The following is a 17,409-nucleotide window of genomic DNA, read 5'->3' as shown; positions in this document are numbered from 1 at the left end:
AAGAGGAACAGCATTGTTTTGGATTTTTAAATTAGATTCCCATCTTAAGGTTGTGTAACCCCAACTGCCACCCCCAGCCTTTGAGGGCCTCACCCCTCCAAAGAGGCTGTCTGTATGGCAGAGCAGGGCATACGTACCTGGGGACAGCGGTGTCTTTGAGGTCAGCCTAGAAGGGCCTCACACTCCCCTGGGTGGGGCTGCCATCCTGGGGGGCCAGGGCTGGGCCTCTCCTTGGCCTTGGGAACCCACTGACTCACTGCCCGCCGGCGGGCAGTGAGCCACGGCTGCGGGACAAAGAGCTCAGGTTAGATCCATCCTGAGGACACTACCTGTTTACATATTGCTCACATGTACCAATTGGGATAAAAAGCAATCATTTTTCAGACCTTTTGATTCGATCCTGGGCCAGGCATCTACTCCCTTCCTGGAGAAAGCCGCCATCCCGCCTGCCAGCCTCCTGGGAAGGGAGAAGAGAAAATACCCAGGTTCCCAGGGTGAGGGGCAGCCCACCTCTCAGATTCCCCACCCCCCAGGCCTCCCCCCTAATGCTGACTGCCCTACTGTGTGCCTAGGGGGAGGGAAGGCAGAAAGAGTAGCTAGTGCAGACTACTTTCAGGGACAGGACAAAACAGTGCAGTCGATGGGCTTGCTCGAGGGGCTTCAGAGCTTGGGAGTCACAGAGCAAGGGCGGGGGGCCGCGGGGTCTCCGGTGTGGACCTCAACTGGCCTGACACTTGGGCAAGGCCGACGGGACGCACAGAGAGAGAAGGGAGGACAGCCCATGAGGTCTGAGGTTGTCCTGGGCCTCAGGTTTCTCTTCTGAAAAATGGGGATAAGAAAAAAGTCACACCTTCAAAGGGTGTTACGAGGATTAAGAGAATGAAAACAGGGCCTAGCACATAGGAAGGACTCAAATGATGGAGGGAGCCAGACGCAGCACTGGGGGGACTGTATCATGTGACGTGACGTGGGCCCCTAAGAAAGGCAGGACACAGCCCTGAGTGGATGGAAGTTGCTACTGTGCAAAGTGCATGCACCACCCCAACCTGGCCTAGTACTGAAGAAACCTGTTTATCCAATAACCTTCTAGAAAGAAGCGGAGCTCCAGCTGACGGGACAGAAGCAGAGCCACTGATCGCCTGTGTCAAAGGTAAGGCTCAGGGTGAGGGGGTCCCATGCTGACCTCCCGCCCCCAAGCGGGTGGTGCTGGTGGGTCGGGGGGGGGTTGCAGGGGGGCTGGGCCAGCGCTCAGAAACAAAGGTTAAAGGATTCGTTTGTCTGCAAGAAAAAAGCCATGACGTGGAGGACTCAATGGCTCTGTATAAACACTCGAGTGGCTATAATTAGCAGGCCCTGGGCCAGCTGTCCTGTCCCTCTGCCCACATCCAAAGTAGCCAAATTGATTGGAAATGACCACGGGATGTCTTCCGGGACCCGAGGGCAGACCCTGAGGTCCTCATTCCTTCAGTCTTGCCTCCCATCGAGCCATGAAATGAAAGTGGCTCCTCTGGTCCTCAGGGGCTCTGAATGGCCACTGCCCACTGCCCCTGGGGAGTCAGCTCATGCTCCCCCTGCCACCGTCCACCAGTGCAGGGAAGAAAGCCTAAGCCTGGTTTCGATCACTGCCTCTGCCTCTTCCTTCCTAAACCAGGCTCTCTGAACCCCAGTTAAAGCCATGAAGCAGGGAACACGCCCCAACCCGTAAGGAACAAAGTCAGTGTTAGGGGCCTAGTGCCCAGGGTCGGGCCTGAAACATCCATTTTAATAAATGAATGCTAATTACCCTGGTCTACATACCTTCCACATCTAGACACCCCATCCCTCACTAGCTCCAGACACGACCTGCTCAGCGCTGGGGCTGTTCAATGGTCCTGATCCCAGAGGCTCTCGCCACCGCTAATTACGGCTCCCGGGTAGGGCGCGTGACCCTCTGGACTCTGGCTCCTTCACTTACAAGGCAGGGCGTCGTCATCTCGTGGGGTTAATGGGAAAATTAAAGTTGATGCCATGCGTGAAAACGCTGCCTGAATCCATCTGACCATTACAATTATAGTGGGTGTGATAAAAGTGATAATCATGAGTCCTAATGATAATAACAAGCCCAGACTTGTTTGGAGCATTTCACAGTACACGAAGGGCTTGCTGCACCCCACTCCCCTGGGAATGCGGGGCTCCCTCCATTAAGTAAATGGAGAGACTGAGGCCAGTCTGGGCCGAGTTGCCCGGCACGAAGGCCCCATCCTCCTGCTCCAAGAACCCCCATGCTCCTGGGCCTGCAGCCACAGCACCCCAGGAACAGAGGGAACCCACCAGAGACTCAAAAAAGCCCACTGAAGCCCCTCTCAGCCCCTACTCTCAAACCTGGACCAGCACTAGAAGAAGCCCCCCAGCCTGTGTTCCCAAGAACACCCAATTTCTAAAAGCGATTGGTGGAACTGAGCTCCACCTACCCTGACAAGGGGCTTCCCAGGCGGCGCTAGTGGTAAAGAACCTGCCTGCCGATGCAGGATACATGAGAGATATGGGTTCGATCCCTGGGTTGGGAGGATCCTCTGGAGGAGGGCATGGCAACCCACTCCAGTATTCTTGCCTAGAGAATCCCCATGGACAGCGGAGCCTAGTGGGCTACGGTCCATAGGGTCACAAAGAGCTGTATACGACTGAAGCGACTCAGCACACACACATACCCAGACAACCGCTCCCTGCACCCCTGCTCCCCAGGGTCATCCCTCAGACCCCTCTCAGGACCCTTTAACTATAGGAGCCATGTGAGAAGACCTCTCCCTGCAGCTCTGGGGAAACTGAGGGTCAGGAGAAGAGCACGCTGAAAGTCAACGAGGGCCCGGGGCTGGCAGCTGGTTCGGGCATCCTCCCATGCCCGCTTTCCTTGAAAGGCAAGAGCAGTCCCGGGGAGCAGCTGGTTGGCCCTGCCGATCAGGGCAGCCCAAAGAAGGAGGCCACTGGCCGCCTGACCCCTCTCCCAGCCCCGCCCGCAGGCGGCACTCTCCCCATCCCCTGGTTATTCTGGGCAGAGTGAGCCAGCTGCCCCCTGCAGCCGCCTGTTAAGTGGAGGGCAGGCAGGCACTCAGCGGAGGGAACACGGCTGGGTCAGGGGCACTGCCCGTCCCCTGGATGGCTGTGGGGGGAAGCGAGGGGCTGTGCAGACCCTCTCCAGGAGGACCCCTGCCCCGCCCAGGCTGGAGGTGAAGGAGGAGCCTGGGGGACAGTACTCGCTGTCTTGAGTCACATGTCCCCTTTCTAGACACTAGTGTCCCCAGAGATGTCCAAGGCCCAGTGGGGCCTGACAGCCTGGCCCCTTTGTCCAGGCCCCAGGGGAAGGAAAAGGAGGATGGAGACTCGCTGTTCAGGGTCAGTGAGAGGGGTCTCCCATCTGGAAGGACCAAGGGGGTCTTGGACACACATCAGGGGGTTGAGTGCTCAGGAAGGGGGGACCCCTGACTTGAACTCTGCTCGGCCAGCAGTCCCTGAAAGTCCCAGAGCCCCAGGGCCCCAGCCCAGCTCTTCATGGGACCCTCCGGGAATGCCCCTCAGAACTCCCAGCACCTTCCTCCTCCTCCTCTGCTCCTGACCAGCCAGCTGAATTCAGAGAGGGAGCATGCCACTGGTCCATATCAGGGGAACCAAGAAGGCCCCCCAGCCTCAGTCTGCACACCCTGACCTTGGCATTAATCTAACAGAATAACAAACAACAGCCTGTGGCCCTCCCAGCGCCCCTGTGTGCCCACCCACATCTGGATGCTCCCCTCCGTCCATGCCACCAGCAGGACCGGGGCAGCAGAAGGGGCATGTGAAGACACTAAGACCACCGAGGCCCCAAGACTCGCGGTTGTATCCATCGTGGTCGAGTCCACGTGGCTCTGAGCACCCCTTGGAGGCCACACAGGGCGGGGTCTTCGCCTGATGGCAGGTGCCCTGAGAGCCAGGGGAGCTCCAGGTGTGGCTGCCAGCACCTGGGAGGCTGGCAAGGTGCCCTCACCTCGTCCCTGATTCCTCCACGCCCGCCCCCTGCCCCAGGCTCAAACCCTGCCCCTAAACATCCTCTCCTCTCTTCCAAGCTCTATTTTTAAAATCAGATTTCCTTTACTGCACAAGTGAGCTGACAGTGAGCGGGGGGTGGGGAAGGTATTCGCTGAGGGATTGGCCCCCCGCCCCTCCTCCACACCCAACCCTTCATAGACACACGTTGGCAGCCCTGACCCAAAAGGCCACTTGCTCAGAAGCGAGCAAGGAGCTGACCTGACCGAGAAGGCTCCGGGCGCCGAAGGTGGTGAGGCTGGACTGTCTGTCTATGAGTGTCGGGAGGGGAAAGAGAATCCAACGCGAAGACCCCAAACCAGCTGCACTAAACCAGCTGCACATCCTGGATTTTGGAGGGTATTTTTTTTTTTTTTTTTGGTAAGGTTAAGAATTTCCAAGTCAGTAGATATTGCTCAAAGAAATTTTTGTGAGCCTTGAGACTTCAACATGATCCTAGCTGCGTTTATAGGACTGGGAATAATACTTCTTTAGAGCCCAGAGCAGAGGCAGGGGCAGCCTCTTGGGCTGTGTGGAGCTGTGGCAGGCAGGCCCATGGAGGACAGGGGTCAGAAGGAAGCCCGCACTGGTTTCTAAAGCAGTATGTGGCAGGACCCGGGCCCCGACGATGCCCAAAGTCCTGGCAGAGGGACAGACAGCTGAGCCCAGTGGAGCCTCAGGAGAGCTCTCACCGGGGATTCAGGGAGACCCCTGGCCCTGCCCCGAGATCCCAGGCTCACCTCCGGCACAGCACTGAACACGAGGGTGCATGGTCCTCTTCTCTTATTGGTGACGTTCTGCAAGGCAAGGCTGCCTCCATTTCTTCATGCTAGAGTCGGGGTCTAGCATAATGCCTGGCCCAAAAGAAAGAGTCAGGACATTCTATATGAATTAATGAATCATAGGTATGGAGACAAGTTCAAAAAAAAAAAAAAAGGAATCTGTGACAATAAAATCAAGGTGCATTTGGGGGGACAAGAAGTAACAAACCCCAGTCTTTCAGGAGGGAAGTGTGAAAGGCATACGGAACTGAAGCTAGACAATAAAAAATTTTGATTTCATGCAAATTTAGGCTTTTTACTCTAAGTAATAAAGAGCCATGTAAAGATTTTTCAACATAACAAACACTGATCCAATTTTCATTCCATGCTCAGGCAATTGGATTTTATGTTATGGACATGAAATGTTAAGGATTTTAAACTGAGGATATCATGATTAAATGGAGGTGCCACGCTAAGATGCAGACATTTTGTTAGTGATGGTTAAAAAGATTTTAAGCGGGGGCTGGGGTCGGTTTCATGAATAGATACGGAGTTTGGAGGGAAGTAATCTGGACTTTAGTACTGAGAAGTGACACAATCAAACTTTTATAATTACACTAAGGAGTTTGGATTCTTGCCCAAGGGTGAAGAAATACAATGGGGAAATTTTTTGCTTGTGGGAGGTAAGTACGGAGAAAAACATATATTTTAAGGCTTTGGATTTCATAAATGGACGATGATGAAACATTGGGAAGTTGTTGACAGAAAAGTAAAAGCCACACATTTAAGGATCACGCCGAAACATCCTTTATTAGTTGAGGGGGTGCTAAAGTCTGACTTTCAGAGCATACCAAGGAAATTGGATTGATGTTGCCAGCAAAGTTGAAAGACTCTGATCAGAGTAGTTCCATGACCAACACTGGGAATACGCAAAGAAATGTGGAATTTACTTTGAGGCTCTGACACAATGAGATTTTTGCAAGTGCCTAGGAATTTTATTTCAGCCAATAAAAAGTTCTAAGAGGGATGTGCCGAGTTTCGTTGTATCTGATAAAGAGTTTGCAGTGAAATTACCAAATAAAATTCACATTTTATGCTAAGATTTTGGATTTTTATTCCCTAATTCCACAATCAAGAGACACTGTAAGATTCTTAAGGTGAGGTGACAAGATCAAAGTTTACTGACTGTGCTGCAAAGTGGGAATTTTATTTTAAGGAATGACAAGATCGAATTTTTATATCATGCTAATAAGCATGGATTTATGCCAATAAAGGATTTCAAGGAGTGACAGGGTAAGATGTGTGGGGTTTTCTAATAGACCGATCCAATGATAAATTATATGGTAAAATGCTTCATTTTATGAGTAGTTGGGATTTTATGTTACAGGCTATGAAAAAACCTTGAAGAGTTTAAAATTGGAGAGTTACATGATCAAATGTACACATTTCAGGAGAGCTACAAGAGCAGATTTTTATGACAAAGATAATATGTTCAGATTTTTATAACATGCCAAGTAGATGTGATTTTATGTGTGAATTGAATAAATTGAAGGCATTGAAGTATCTCATTCGAAAGAGGGATATGATCTCATTTTTGAACCTCGTGTAGAGGCGTCTGGATTTTAGCCAATAAAGGATTTTAAAGAGTGACTGACTAGAGTTTAGTCTCCAGGGGAATTAGCTGGTAAAACATATTTTAGGCTAAGGTGTCTGGATTTGATGAAGCAGATAATGAGGGCGCATCGATGGTTCAGGGGCGGCACCCCTTGGCAAAAGTGCACCCAGTCTATGCTTTATGCAGGCGAACTGAGCACTTATGGCAAGTAATATAGAGGCGGGGCAGGAGATACAGAGGCTGTAGGATTGAATTTACATAGCATGCTAAGAAGTTTGGACTCTATTCTGAGGAACAGGATCAGTTTTTTGTGTCGGGCTAAGGAATGTGGATGTTGGCCATTAAGAGATTCTCAGAGAGTGATATGGCAAAACGTCTCTGTTTCATAAACAAAGGCTGCATAGAAATTGTACAGTAAAATATGTCTTTTATGCTAAGGGGTTTAGGTCCTATATGCTAAGGACTTTAGTAACTAGAGATATTATAAGACTTTAAACAAAAGTTACAAAACCAAAATCATATTTCTTACAAGTGTGGCCTTTAATGAAATGGTCAGACTTTAATATCATGTCTAATTACTGGTTTGGAATTAAGCCAATAATTCAAAGTTTAAGAAGTGACCTAGTGAGATTTGGGGTTTTATATCCATCAGTTTGCAGATAAATTCATAACAAAATTTTTTATTTTATCCTAAGTGATTAGAACTTCATGCTATAGACAATGAAAAGAAACTTTTGTAAGCTTTAAATAGAGAAGTTATGGATAACTTTTATGCATCTTGCTAAAAGTTTAAATTCTATGTTAAGGCATATTTGTAATATCAGGTAATATCTGAAAGATAGTAATATCAGGTTTTAACAACATGCGAAGGATATCAGATTTTAGGTTGAAACTGGGAAAGTTAAAGGATTTAATCAGGTGCCTCAAATTTATAAATATATTAAGAGTAGACTTTATATTAAGAAGGGGATAATCTAGTTTTTAAATCATGTGCTAAGATGCTCAGTTTTTAGCTAATTAATGGTTTTAAGAGACACACTGAGATTCTGTATTTTAAATTGTAACCAATTTAACATTTTTTTATTTTAAAATTCAAATTTAAACAGTTTATTTTAGTCAATAAAGCACCTTAAGGATTTTAAAAGACATACTGAGATTTTATATTATAATCAATTTAAAATTTTAGCCAATAAATGGTTTTAAGGGTTGTAGTTGACATTTAGGGATTTTACATTCAAAATTTTTAATTTAGCCCGTTTAAATTTTTAAATTTTAAATATTAGCCAGTACAGTGTTTTAATAGTTTTTAGAGACATACTGAGATTCTGTATTATAAGTTTTAGCCAATTTAACATTTTTAATTTTAAAATATAAAGCCAATTTAATGTTTTGATTTTTAAATTCAAATTTTAGCCAGTTTGAATTCTTAATATTAAATGTTAGCCAATAAAATACTTAAGAGACAACTGAGACTTTATATTTTCAATTTTAGCCACTTCAAAATTTTTAATTTTAAAATTCATATTTTAGCCAATTTAAATTCTTAAATTTTAAATTTTAGCAAATAAAGCATTCCAAGGGTTGTAAGATACATAATGAGATCTTATATTGTAAATTTTAGCCAATTTAAATTTTTAAATTTTAGCCAATAAAGGGTTTCAAGGGTTGTAAGAGACATACTGAGATTTTCTATTTTAAATTTTAACCAATTTAAAATGTTTAATTTTTAAATTCAAATCTTAAGCAATTTAAATTTTTTCTTTTAAATTTTAGACAATAAAGCATTTTAATGGTTGTAAGATACATAATGAGATTTTATGTCTAAATTCTAGCCAATTTAAATTTTTAAATTTTAACCAATAAAAGGTTTTAAGAGCTGTTAAGAGACATGCTGAGTTTTTTATTTCTAATACATGAGTTGGCAGATGAATTAATTTGTCAACTTTTGTATTTTAATTAGAGACTTGGAATTTTACAATAACAATATATAGTTTACAAGACTTTTATGAAGAGGAAATGAGTTAATCTATGTGACATGCTATATACATAATCTTATTATAATGGATATGAGGATGGTGATGACAATTTTACCTAAAAAAATGTCGTCTCTACTTTGAATGAAAACATGATCAGCATTTTCTATTATTCTAAGACCTTAAATTGCAGCCAGAAAACGATTCTGATGAGTTTATGTGTCAGGAATTTTTATGCTAACAGGTTTGCATTTAATATCGTATACTTCGAATAAACCGAGACGGCTTTAATCAGAGGGACTGCAGAACCAAATTTAAGCGTCATGCTAACAAGAATGCATTTAATTTTGAGAAGCAGCACATCATGTTGGAAAGGCTGGATTTTAGCCAATGAGGAGTTTTTTGCTAGGGAATGCATTTTTTTTTTTAATAGATTGGCCCGGAGGCTAAAAAGAAAACTGAGAAGCAACAAAAAGTGTTAAATGCCTCAAGAACGATAACTGTAGAGCTAATTAATTGGATAGCCAGAACTCAATTTGCCCTGCTCCAGCAGAAAAGCACGTTAACAATCCCAATCAAAACATCTCTGTCAATTCAGCCTTGACCCACTAAAGATTTTCCAAAATCAATTCTTCAGTCACTCAGATGTCAAGGTTATCTCATGCCCTCCCCACACCCCCACGCCTTACTGAATATCCCAACTCTACTACACCCCAGTGCTAGGGGGAAAGCAGCCCAGGACAGGGAAGTGTGTCCATTGGGGCAAAGAGATCGGAGGGTCTGTAAAGATTTTTGCACGAGTAGAACTGAGGCCAGATGTTTGAAGTTCCTGAACCCCCGCAGACAAGGAGGGCTAGTCTTGGGAGAGTGCAGATTTTAGGAGAGGTGGGCACATGATTGGTAGGTCTCCCCCAACAACTCAGAGCTGGGGAAAGAACTCAGCCCTGAAAGTCGGTGAAAGAGAAAAAAAATCAGCAAAAATTCCGAGTCAGAATTAAGTCACAAATGACACGTCTCTGGCAGACAGTAGGTATTTTCTAAACGTTTCTGGGGGAGGTGGGGCGGGAATAGAAAAGCCAGAATCCAGATCATGGCTTCCACCTGTCCCCAGTCTCTCCTTTGAATCTAGGAGAAGAAATAAGAGCTATTTGGGGCAGCTGACCAGCTGAAGGGATTGCAGCCAAGTGCCCATTTTCTGCTCGTGCCCTGAACTTGCTAACCAGTAGGCATCTCTCCTGGAGATTCCCACCTCAGCCCCAAGGGGGCCCAGCCTGCCAGGGGTGGCTTTGGATGGCACTGAGATGTGACCTCTGTGACCTTCTGGTGATCAAAGAAGGGCAGGGAAGTTGACCAGGCCTGTGTGCCAGGCTTGAGATGAAGCATCCAGTGCATCCTGCCAGGTGCCTGCCTGCCACAGGGCCGCTCTGGGCACAGCACGCCACAGAATTTATGAACTGTGAATTTCTCACAGCCGTGGGGGAAGCAGGCAGGCCAGACAGGCAGAATACGCCTCGGAGATCAGGTGCAAAGGTCAGGGGGGTGAGGATCTTTTCTCTCCACAGGATGCCCTAAGTTAGACCCAGGGAGGTTCCCCCCAGCTTCAGACTAGGTGGGCATCTGACTTGTCCTAGAGACCCTGACCCCATGAGACCCTAAAACACTGCCTTTCTTCCCCCAACTCCTGCCTCTCCCCCTTCAGGTTCTGATCTCTGACGTCCCAGTCGCTGACCAGACGCGTCACGACCTTACCAGTCTTCAGAGAACACTCCTTTCCATCCGACGAAATGATAGAACCCTCTGAAGACTCATTTGAGACGATGATGGAGCGTAAGAATCCATCATCAAAACAAATGGAGTCCTCTGAGGGCTCATCCAACACCACCGTGGAGACACCACCAGGCGGCAGAGTGGAGGCGGCGGGGCTGGCCAGCGGCCTGGCCCAGGAAATGGGAGAGCAGTCCATTGACCTCCGCCAAGACATGGAGGAGCCATCCAGTGGCCCACATAGGGAAATAAAGGATCCACCCAATGACCTACTCCAAGACTTGGAGGAGTCATGCGAGGGTTCTCATCTGGAAGAGGGGGGTCCATTCGGTGGGGCACCTGGTGAAATGGAAGAAGGAGAGGACAACCCATGGGAGTCCCAGGAAGACCAAGACTACTACACTGACCTGGCTGAATCAGAAGAAGACGAGAGTCCCGAAGAGCCAGATAGCTCAACGGTGGAGGTCATGGGCATGGTGAGGTCCATCATCTCTCTGTATTTCCGGATGCAAGACCTCAGAGAGCAGCAGCGAGTGGCGGAAGAGATCCTGATGAACGCGATCAACAAAGGCCAACTGCCGAACCCGAAGCAATTCTCAGGCGATCGCAGAGAATACCATGAGTTCATCGTGCTCTGCCAGCTGATCTTACAGAGCTACCCAAGAGTGTTCTGCAATGACCGCCTGCGAGTGGGGTACATCATCAGTCACCTCTCGGGCATGGCTATGGAATGGGCCGGTGACCTGCTGGAGAGAGAAAGCTCCGTGATTGACGACTTCCCGGCCTTCCTGGAAGCCATGAACGACACGTTTGAGTACCGCCAGGCCCTGCGGGTAGCAGAAGATGCCATGTTCAACCTCAGGCAGGGGGACCGCGCCGCCATCGAATACATCAACGAGTTCCAGAGCCTGGTACCCACCTTGGGCTGGCCGGACGAAGTCCTCCAGGCCCACCTGTGCCAGGGGCTCAAGGAAGACATCAGGCAGTATCTGTTCCGCATCCCACAGCCGAATTCGCTGGAAAACCTGATCACGCTGGTCCTGCAGATAGAGGACAAGCTGGCTGAGAGAAGGGCGATACTCAGGCTTCTCCCGGAGTCCCGCCCACGGCACCTGACCTGGCTCGACTCACCTGTTCCCGAGAGGTGGACCGTGAGCACCTGGCTGCCCAACGAGTTCCACCCTGGCATCAAACGCAACCACCTCTTCCTGCTGCTCCTGGTGAGGGTGAACCCCTACCACAGCGTGGCGGTCCAGGCCCTGGTCGACTCAGGAGCGACCAGCAACTACATGGATGAGGGGTTCGCCCAAGAGCACTACGTGGAGCTCTACCAGAAGCCCTATGCAGAGTCGGTCCAGACCGCGGACGGCTCGCTGGTCGGCAACGAACCCGTCTGGCTCTACACCGAACCCCTGGTGTGTTTGCACCAGAACCACCAGGAGTCCCTGGAATTCGACATCGTTGCTTCATCCAAATTCTCCGTGGTCCTAGGCATCAAGTGGCTCCAGCTCCACGCCCCCGAAATCGACTGGGTCAAAGGCCGCTGCACCTTCCACTCTCCCTACTGCCTGAAGAACTGCTTCCGCCCGCCCCCACCATGCATAGCTCTGGAACACCATGCCGTAAGCCTGCTGCCCGGATTGCCACACCAATACTCCGACCTGGCCGACGTGTTTAACCCGAAGGAAGCAGATGAGGAGACTTCCGACCAGCCAAGCTCAGACGGATCCGATGATCTTTCTGAATCAGAGCCCTCTGAGCTTCAGCAGGCTGGAGACAGTGATCAAAGCGAGGAGACCTTTTACGACTGCGCCTCCACCGCGCCGTGGGAACCTGTGGGTGCCGGGACGCAAGAAAAAGCCAAGCAGGAGGAATTCTGGGACCCGAAGGACATGCTGACCAGCAGGCATGACTACATACAGATGATTCCAGAACTGTTCGACCAGTTACACGGAGCTACATGGTTCACCAAGCTGGAGCTGCGTGGGACCATCGTGGAGGAAAGCATGAGCATACACCAGACAGAAGATGTATGGAAAGTGGCATTTGGTTTGGAGCTCCAAGACATGGCGAGCTACCAGCCCTTCCTGATCTGTGCAGACCCGATCATCCCCCAGGGCGTGATCCACTTCATCCTAAAGGACATGATCGGCCTCTTTGTCGTCTCCTACGGGCAGGACGTCCTGGTCTACTCCATGAGCCAGGAGGAGCACTACCACCATGTGCGCCAGGTCCTCGTGCGCTTCCGCTACCACTACGTCTACTGCTCCCTGCAGAGGAGCCAGTTCCACCGGCACACTGCCGAGTTCCTGGGCTTTGTCGTGACCCCCAAGGGGGTGAAGCTCAACAAGAGCATCGTCAGCACGATCACGGGGTACCCCACCCCGGGCTCGAGGAAGTCCCTGCGAAACCTCATGGAGTTCGCCTTCCCCTACCGGCACTTCGTGGAGCGGTTCGCCGACATCACAGAGCCCCTGGTGCGGCAGCTCCAGGCCGACCTGCCTTTCTACTGGGGCGACGAGGAGCAGGAGGCCTTCGTGGGCCTGAAGCGGGCGTTCCGCAAGGCGCCCCTCCTCTACCACCCCAAGCCCCAGAACCAGTTCTACTTGCAGACGGGCGTCACCAAGACGTCCCTGCACGCCAGCCTGATCCAAATGGACAAGCGGACGGGCAAGAAAGTCTGCTGCGCTTTCTACTCTCGCAACATCTCCCCGATGGAGGTGGAGGCCTCGCCGGCGGAGATGAAGATCCTTCCAATCCGGGCTGCCTTCATGGTGTGGTGCCGCTACCTGGAGAACACCGAGGAGCCCATCATGATCCTTCTCAACAAGGAGGATCTAGCCTCTCTGAACAATGACAGGCTCACCGTACTTCTCCCCGGCCACTGGGTCTTCTTCTTCACCCACTTCAACTTCGACGTCATGGAGATGCCGAGCTCGGAGGATGACCAGCCCCTGCCCCGCCGGCAGAGACTCGGCGAGAGGGCCCAGCAGCGCCGTGTCGCCACCACCACCAGGCCAACGATGCTTGTCACCATGCCGGCCCCCACTGGGGATCAGTCCCCAGAATCAGAGGACGAAGAGGAGAGTGAAGGTGCCCTTCACCCAGACGAGCCCAACGGGCAGAACCTCCAGCAGGGGTACCTGGCGCTGATACCCGTGGACCAGATATTCAACAGCTTCCTAGCCCACTTCAGCATGGCCCAGATCAGGGCAGTCCTGCTGCACTTCTACCGAAGCCTCCTGTTCTGGAAGAACCTCCTGGCCATGGCCGCGCTCCTCGTGATGCTGCGGTTCAGGAGGCGCCTGGCCCTGCTGCCCGCGCCTGCCGCGGACCCAGCCCGGCCGCCCCCACGGCGCTCTCTTCGCCTCTTCCTGGACGCGTCCCTCCTCACCAGCAGCGGCATCGCCACCGCTGTCACCCAGCTGTTCACCCAGATGCCACCTCTCGTGGGCACTAATGCCCTCCCGGCCGAGGAGCTGGCTGAGCTGTTCCTGGGCCCCGGGCCCTGGCAGCTCAACGCCCTGCGGGGCTTGCAGATGACGCCCAGGTTCTGGCAGATGCTGTGCCAGTTCTTCGGCATCAGGGGGCGTGCCCTCGAGGGCACCCAGACCCACCCGAGTCCACACCAGTCCCTGGCACCGCACGTCGAGGGTGATGAATATGTCGTCTTGCGAGAAGCCCTGCAAGACGACCTGCAACGTTTCCGTCAGTGTGGCCTGCATGACGGCCTGCAAGACACCTCGCAGGACGCGCAGGATGACGTGTGGGCCCTCAGGCCCCGCCAGCACCTGCCCACCGAGGCCGAGGTCCTGGCCCGCCTGACCTACATCCGCAGCACCCAAGGGGGCTCCGTCGTGATCCACCGGGAGCTGACGGCCAGAGACCTGATCGACTTCCTGGCAAGTGTCTACACCCAGGCTCTGCCCACCCTGGTCGAGGCAAGCCCACCCAGAGAAGGAGCCACGCTGGAGGAACTGCCCAGCGACGCCGACGAGGATGCTGGCCTCGACTGAGCGCACCTCCTCCCTGCCACCCCGCCGCCCTACAGAACCTCCCTCCAGCACCTCCCCGTGCCTCAGCCTGCTTCGCTCAGACCCCTGCACCCACTTCCTGCCCCTCGTGACGCAAGGGGAACCACCTGAGAAGGGCACGCAACCAACTCATCAACCAGCAACAGTTTCCGTACCAACAGACCAACAACCGGACTGTTCCACCACCAGAGACCCAGAGCCAGCTCAGGGCTACACAATTCCGTCTTAATTCAACAGGTGCCAGGTCTGCAACTGGGCGTGAGATCAACGAGAAAAGGGCAGTGATGAGCAGGAAATGACCCCATGACCCAAGGCCAGGTGAAAACTCAGCACAGCGGAGGCAGCCAAGCAAGCAAGTGCCAGGGACCCACCACCCCCTGTAGTGGCGATGGCCGCCTTGGGCCACCATGGGACACTGACCTTGGGTGCTCCACTGGCTTCTTCTACGTCCACAGCGGTGCTCCTGCTACCCTAGGCCCCAACCCCCCCCCACCCTACGTCTTGTGGTGTGTGCTGTGGTGCCTCCCCCACCCCCGCCTCCCTGCAAAGCAGCGCCCGCCCACCAGTGCCCCCCCAGTCTGGTCCAGCTCCCTCAACACTGACTGTCTGACCCTGACCTCCGGCTCTCACCTGGATGGTGCTGCTCCACAGAGGGTCCCGATGTACCAGTACTTACCAGACTCGCATCCTCAGGAGTCCCCCACGACTCCTGGGACACTGATAGTGTGACGTCACCCGGTGCGGCTCCCTCCTGCGCCCCCCAACACTGACAGCACAGGGGCCCGGAGGCCCACGACAAGCGGAGGGGCTCCGAGGGAGACTGAGAGACTGAGACAGCCAGCGGACTGTGCCAAGTAGCTAAGAGGGCTCCCACCAGACCACCGCTCTCTGCCACGGGGAGGAGACCCCGCCCCCAGCCCTGCCCCTTCACCGCTTCCCACCCGCCAAAATAAAGCAGAATAAAAGATTATCTGACTTTGTGGTTTGTTCCCAAGGTGCAGGATGGGGCGCAGGCAGGGAAGGGGGAGGAGGGGAAGCACGTGGAGTGGGGCAGGGGCGGGCAAGACAGGCCCACCCGGCGCCTGGCACTCTGTCTGGGGGAGGCGGATGTGGGGAGGGACTCTGGGAGCTGCCTCTTCCCGAGGGTCTGGATTAGGGACCCCAGAAACTCAAGTCCCAAATTTTCCCACGAGAGAAACGAGGGTTGGGGGTGTGGGGGGCTGGGCTCTCCCCCCGTCAACTCAAAAGGTCTGCAAACCAAGGAGCCTCGGCTTCAAGCAACTCTCCCACTATCACCTCTGGCCAGAAGGTCAAGGTCACATTGCCCTAAAGATGGCAGAAAGGCTGTTCTGAGGGTGCACTGCCCTGGGAAATGGGGAGGGGGTCCCAGCTGAATGGGCACAGCAGGGAAGGGGCACTCAGGCCCTCAAGGCCCACTTACCCTTAGCCTGGCCCATGCTGACCCAGAGCCCCTCTGCCTGGCCGCAGGGCCCACCCTTGGACCTCCCAGAGCACAACTGCCCCCCTCCACACTGAGACCACTCCTGGTGGGGGACACAGAGCCTGCACTTGGGGAGGGGTCCAACACGGAGCACGTCATGCGCCCCAAGGCTGCCCTCTCAGCTCAGCTCTACCCCTGATGGCAGCACCATGAGACCACCAAGCAGATCTCAGGTTCAACGCCAGGGGCTCCGCTCTGCCTCTGGGCTTCCCCCGCCCCTGGGCCCCTGCTGACTGGCCGCAGCCCTCTCCCAGCCTCGGTCTCCTCGTCTGTCACTCGGGCCCATCGGAGCTGCTGTCGCCACGGAAGTCACACTCTAGTTCCTGTCCTCCACTGCACCCCGGGTGCTTATGCAGAATAAACTCAGGAAACCAAGGCCCAAAGAGGGCAGGTGACCCGAGGGTGGCTGAGAAGGGGTCAAGAACAGAGCCAGGACTGGTGGCCTCTGCCCTCTCCCCCCGGGCCCTCCACCCCCATCACGCCCTGCACACATACTGTCACAGGACCCAGGAGCAACCCCATAAACAGCCCCCACCACCACAGCCCCAGGAGCCCAGGCCACCCCATTCCTGTCCACTTCCTGATAGCAGCCCCAAGAAGCCAGCCCAGGGTTCTCCTCGGGGGCAAGTCCCAGGGCTCAAGGTCAGGGGCTCATCTCCAGGAACCCCAAGTCCCCCTAAGTGGCCCTGCCCCTAATGTGCTGGCTGGCCCTGGTTAGTAGCCATCCAGTCTTCAGGCCTGTTCTCCCATCACCAAATGTACGGGGCGTGGGGTAAGAAGAGGGGAAGGGGGCCTCAGGTGCAACAAGACACAACTTCCAAGGGTCTCTGGTTCCTAAAATCCCCCGTTCCCGGGTGACGTGCTTCTGGGGTCTCCCGAATCCCCTGGCGAGGGGCAGGGCCTGGGGGCACAGGGGGGAAGCCATGCCCAGTCCCCGCCCCACCCCCGGCTCACCTGTGCAGGGGAGGGGCAACAGGACGACCTCTCGGCCAAGGTCAAATTCATCACTGAGCAACCTAGCCATGCCCAGATGCAGGGGCCCAGATGCCCACCAAGGTGCACCCGCTTACCCAGGTGCCAGCCCCAGTGGGATCACCAGCACCATCATGCCAGCATAGCAGACATAACCTAGACACAGTGGACAGTGGTGTCCTGGCCTCAGTGGGTCCCCCTCCCCAACCCAGCCAGAAGGGGCTTTAAACCCATTTTCAGAAAAGAGAGGCCACTCTCAGGCCAAGAGGACCAACTACTGACAAGGCAAAAAATACCTGGGTGATAATTCCCCACCTCCCTAGAAAAAAGAGTTTAAACAACACAATACAAACCTGTTTGTCTCCTGAAAGAAAAAAGAAAGAAAGCTGATACTGACTGACATACTGGGTGACGACCGCATGCCATTGCAACAAACGCGGACAGTCGAGAAGAGACCACCTACACAACCACCTGTGCCCAGGTGCCCCTCCCCTGCCAAGACCACTGGCATCCAGCGAGCTCGGACAGCGTCTCGAGACCCAGGGGGCCCCGCGTCCCACCCGAGTGAGGCTGCCAGCCTCTCCGCCACCTCCCTGCCCCTCCCAGGCCACCCCACCCCACCCAGGCCCAAGAGCTACCAGGACGTACACAGGGGCCTGTTTCTGGAACAAGCAACAGCATACACTCAGCAAGCAGAGGATGGCTACTCACCACTCAGGTCCAGACTCACCGTTCCTCCTGCTGGCGGCCACAG

The 17,409-nt window shown here is 52.8% G+C and overlaps 1 protein-coding gene and 1 long non-coding RNA gene across 7 annotated transcripts in view; one reads left to right on the top strand and one right to left on the bottom strand.

Moving 5' to 3' along the window:
• Positions 1 to 11,153, bottom strand: part of LOC133234600 (uncharacterized) — an 81,898-nt gene extending 70,745 nt beyond the window's left edge. For 5 of the 6 annotated variants that reach the window (XR_009732209.1, XR_009732210.1, XR_009732211.1 and 2 more), the window contains exons 1-4: positions 11,068 to 11,153; positions 10,556 to 10,894; positions 387 to 4,889; positions 138 to 284 (exon numbers count right to left, since the gene is read on the bottom strand). This is a non-coding gene — a long non-coding RNA (uncharacterized LOC133234600). Of the gene's footprint in view, positions 1 to 137; positions 285 to 386; positions 4,890 to 10,555; positions 10,895 to 11,067 lie in introns of those variants that run through there. The other variant, XR_009732207.1, reaches the window with a different exon arrangement.
• On the top strand, positions 1,089 to 14,666 carry RTL1 (retrotransposon Gag like 1). Its single transcript, XM_061395357.1, has 2 exons — positions 1,089 to 1,150; positions 10,084 to 14,666. Exon 2 carries the CDS (start codon positions 10,169 to 10,171, stop codon positions 14,162 to 14,164), a length of 3,996 nt encoding a protein of 1,331 aa, XP_061251341.1. The 5' UTR covers positions 1,089 to 1,150; positions 10,084 to 10,168; the 3' UTR covers positions 14,165 to 14,666.
• Positions 14,667 to 17,409: the final 2,743 nt, after the last annotated feature.

This window comes from Bos javanicus, chromosome 21 (assembly GCF_032452875.1).
Source record: "Bos javanicus breed banteng chromosome 21, ARS-OSU_banteng_1.0, whole genome shotgun sequence".
In the NCBI taxonomy this organism is placed as follows: Eukaryota; Metazoa; Chordata; class Mammalia; order Artiodactyla; family Bovidae; genus Bos; species Bos javanicus.
Note: the sequence above shows the minus strand (reverse complement) of the source record. Positions and strands in the feature narration are given on the sequence as shown.